The sequence below is a fragment of the Cebus imitator genome, unplaced genomic scaffold (assembly GCF_001604975.1).
Source record: "Cebus imitator isolate Cc_AM_T3 unplaced genomic scaffold, Cebus_imitator-1.0 Scaffold125, whole genome shotgun sequence".
Classification (NCBI taxonomy): Eukaryota; Metazoa; Chordata; class Mammalia; order Primates; family Cebidae; genus Cebus; species Cebus imitator.
Window position 1 is genome coordinate 4,368,637 of NW_016107440.1, and position 4,397 is coordinate 4,373,033.

The 4,397-nt window shown below is 39.3% G+C and overlaps 1 protein-coding gene across 4 annotated transcripts in view; it reads right to left on the reverse strand.

Annotated features, from left to right (window-relative positions):
• PINX1 (PIN2 (TERF1) interacting telomerase inhibitor 1) overlaps positions 1–4,397 on the reverse strand; it is a 77,460-nt gene that overhangs the window by 64,734 nt on the left and 8,329 nt on the right. For all 4 annotated transcript variants that reach the window (XM_017540457.2, XM_017540456.2, XM_017540458.2 and 1 more), the window contains exons 3-4: positions 3,601–3,693; positions 2,425–2,503 (exon numbers count right to left, since the gene is read on the reverse strand). In XM_017540457.2, the coding sequence (XP_017395946.1) occupies positions 2,425–2,503; positions 3,601–3,693 (172 nt within the window). The remainder of the gene's footprint in view (positions 1–2,424; positions 2,504–3,600; positions 3,694–4,397) is intronic.

The following is a 4,397-nucleotide window of genomic DNA, read 5'->3' on the forward strand; positions in this document are numbered from 1 at the left end:
AAAAAAAAAAAAAAAAAATAGAGAGAGAGAAAGAAAAAAATAAATAAATAAAACCCTAGATTCCTTATGAAATCCTCCAGGGTGAAGTAAATTTTCGGGCCATAATCGTGGCTTATGGCTCTAGATTTGCCAGCCACGATCAAGAGGCTGACCGTGCTGAGTATCTCTGCTTGCTTTTCTCAGATGCTGTAAAGCATTTAGTTCTCACAACAACTTTCAAGGATGATACTACTGCTTCCATTTGACCAAAGAGGAAATCGAGGCACAGTCATGTTCAGCAATTTACCCAAGGTCATACAAATGAAGAGCCAGACCAGGACTAACATCCAGGCAGTTAGACTCTGGTGTTTGTCTCTAAACCACTACACTCTATTTCTTCTTTAGTCAAAATCTCCAAGTCTTATATGGTCATTTTAATTTTTTTTTGAGATGGAGTTTCACTCTTACTGCCCTGGCTGGAGTGCAGTGGTGGGATCTCGGCTCACTGCAATCTCGGTCTCCCGGGTTCAAGTGATTCTCCTGCCTTGGCCTCCCGCCTCCCAAGTAGCTGGGATTATAGGCATGCACCACTACGCCCAGCTAATTTTGTATTTTTAGCAGAGACAGGGTTTCTCAATGTTGATCAGGCTGGTCTGGAACTCCCAACCTCAGGTGATCACCCACCTCAGTCTCCCAAAGTGCTGGGATTACAGGCATGAGCCACCGCACCCAGCCAAGCTTACATTCTTATCTGTATTTCTATTTAGTTCAACTGTGATCATAAATATAGAGATGCTTTTGTGTATAATTAGTAAGGAAGAGTGTCCTTGAAGTTTACTGCTTCACAGATCCTGCATTTCCTAATATGAGTCACTCAATATTTTCAGAAAGCATTTTCCTTATCTTTTTCTTCTGCTAATAAATTATTGCCCTTTATATTAAGACTGCATACAAAACGGTTAGGATATTTCAATATCATGATCCTATGGATAAGGAAAACTGTACAAGTTATATATTCCAACAAAAGTCCAGTCTGGTTAGAAAAAATATCAACAAAGCACCTTTCCCTTCATGCTTGTGGGCTCGCTTCCATGCACAGCACTGCAATAAACCTTCCTATGGTTAGATGTGTGCTGTGATTTTGCCAGGTAATTACCAGCATATTCTGCTAGCTACCTCCAAGCAGGACTGTGTCTTATACCTCTGCATATCCTCACACATAAACTGGTACCCAGCACAGAGCTCAATAAATGTTTGCTGAACTCAAGTCTAATACTTTATTTCATCCACAAAGTTCTCCTTCAATCTACCAAATATCTATCGATTATTCACCCAAGATACACATTATACACCAGGAATAGATTGTTTATAAACTAGAATGTTTATAAAAATGCTTGCAGATTACAACAAAATCCAATCAAAAATGAGCAAAAGACTTAAATAGACATTCCTCCAAAGAAGATAAAAAAATGGCCAATAAGCAGAGGAAAAGATGCTTAACATCAGTCATTAAAGAAATGCAAATCCAAATCACAATGAGACATCATCTCACACTCATTAGGACAGCTACTCTCAAACAATAAAAGATAATTATTGGCGAGGATTGGAGAAATTGGAACTCTTATGCACTGTTGATGCAGCCACTATAGAAAACAGGAAATAGTATGGCAGCTCCTCAAAAAATTAAAAATAGAATGACTAAATGATCCAGCAATCCGCTCCCGGGTACTAGCCAAAGGAAAGGAAATCAGAACGTTGAAGAGATACCTGCACTCCCATGCTCACTGTGGCACAACAGCCAAGAAATGGAATCAACCTAGGTGTCCGCCAACAGACGAACAGGCAAGCAGCACGCGGTGCATATACACAGTGGTATACTATTTAGCCTTACGAAAGAATATGAGGTTTTCACCTGAGGCAAAATGGATGAGCTTGGAGGACATTAAGTAAAATAAGCCAGGCACAGATAAATATCACATATTCTCATTCATATGTAAAAGCTAAAAATGTTGAGCTCATAAAAGTAGAGAGCAGAACAGTGGTTATTAGAGCTGGGTAAGGAGAAGGGGGAGGTGGAAATAGCTAAAGATTGGCTAATGGATATAAAAGTCCCACTAGATAGGAGGAAAAAGCTCTGTGTTCTATAGCACTGTAGGTGACTACAGTAAATAACACTTTACTGTATATTTTCAAATAGCTAGAACAGATTTTAAATGTTCCCAACACAAGGAAATAAAAAAAGTCTGAGTTGATGTATATGCTAATTACACTGATGAACACAACACGTGTACATTACAAATTGTGTACAGATATTGACATATCACACTGTACTCAATAAATATGTATAGTTATGTATCAACTAAAAAATAGGAAAAGCAAAAAGCGAAAAACAAAAAACTGATAAACATATTTTCATTGAGAGCTTAGGTCACCTGATTTCCCTACCTGTAGTTTCCTGCCCATGGCAAGTGTTCAGTTTGGCCAGAAGCTGGTTAAAATCATCCTGATGTGCAATCCAGTTGTCCTGAAAATACCAAGAAATGAATGAGAGGTAAGTCCGTAGTTTACCTACACTGACTGAGATGATGATATTTTGGAATCAAGGAAATCCAGTGATTAGTAAGAAATTTTAAATCTTTCATCAAAATACTATTTGATAAATTTAAGTGGATTCAAGAAATAATATAGTTAAAATGCTCTTTATTCAGATCAATATTATAAAGGGGCTTCCTGGGAGCTTAAGGCCTGATTTCAAATGTGAATGACTTATCAATCGACAGTCAATTTATAGCAAATAGGCAACCTGTGTGCTAAATATTAAAGTAAAACACAATGAAATTACTATATTTTTCCTCACTAGGGGAAATTATAGGTCAAAGGACAAGAACCATGAGGGACACAGAAATGCTCCTCTTTGTTCGGTAGAACTTAAAATATTCTAATTACTTACACCAACCTCAATTTAACAAAACTCTGAGGAAGGGGAGGAGGAAGAATCTCAAGTCCCGTGAATTGATGAGCACCCATTCGTAAGGTGGTTACCTAATAAGTTCATTATGAACCTGGCTTTTATAAGAGAATGAAGATCTCCCAAACCAGCGGGAAGCAGGGTTTCAGTGTAAGAATCTGCCTTACTCACATTCTTAAGCATTTTTAAGAATACTTAAGGTAAAGGAATATGGAACAGGTTTACTGGGTAATGTTTCTTCCAAGAAAAAAAGTGTATCTGTATTATCTATCCTTCAACAACTACATTTGAAATCAACCCTATGTAAACTCTTTCTTTAGTGGCTAAAAATTTTAGCTGCTCTAATCCACTACTCAGAGATACTGAACTAACCAAAGTAATTCAATTTACCAAAAGTAATTCTCCAGATTTCCTACCAGATTCTGTTGGCTGCAAAAACTTAGGAACAAAACTTTCAGTTTAGATAAAACCACAGTAGGCCGCTGATTCTGAATTACGGTACCACACATTGAAAGTGTCAGTGTTCAGGAGAATGAAATGAAGTGTGACACCAACAGTTAGACAAATTAATCAACTGACTGGATTAAAATGTTTACATCTACAAGACTGAAGTCAATTATGCAAAGACACCCAGGAGGCAAGCTGCTGCTCACTTCGTTATTGATGGTGGCTCCGAGTCCCAGGTGGTTATTTTTCACTTGAACTTTAATATGATCTGTGGCTCCTTGCTCCTGAGCCCCTAAACCCTGTGGAGATTAAACACAGAGAGTTAGAACATGCCTCTGGCTGATCCTCAGAAGCAGAACACTGCTACAAAACTCACAGATGCACATGGCAGTTGTTCTGAGTTTATGATTCTCTCCATCAAATACTTTCACAAAACAACATGGGGGAGGACTCTTAAGTCCTTTGCATCAATTAACACTCATGGTAAGATTTTCCAGGTAAGGGGAGATCAAGTGCAAAGACCCTAAGGTGGAAAAAAAACTCAGTGTACTGGGAAACCTCAGAGGCACCCGGGGTGGCTTCTGCAGCAAATGAAGGAAATGGGATGGCAGAGGGGCTAGATCTCATATAACCTACAGGAGGAATTGGGATTTTATTTTAAATGCGATGGAAAACCACTGGTCTTTTAAGAATGACACAAGCTGATTTCCATATCTTAAAAGATCATTCTGGTTGATGTATAGCAAATGGGCCAGAGGAGAAAAAGGAGGGAGGAAGGGAGACAGTTGAGAGTCTAGAGTCAATTAGTGCAAGTTATGACAGTGGTTGAAGCAGAGTACTCCCTTGGCCGGAGAAGAATGATGACTGGGGATGGGAGAGGGATGAAGGAAGACGAAGAAGGATGATGGCTGGGGACGCAGAAGGGAAGAGGGAGGACGGAGGATGACGACTGGGGATGCAGGAGGGAAGAGGGAGGACGGAGAAGGATGACGACTGGGGATGC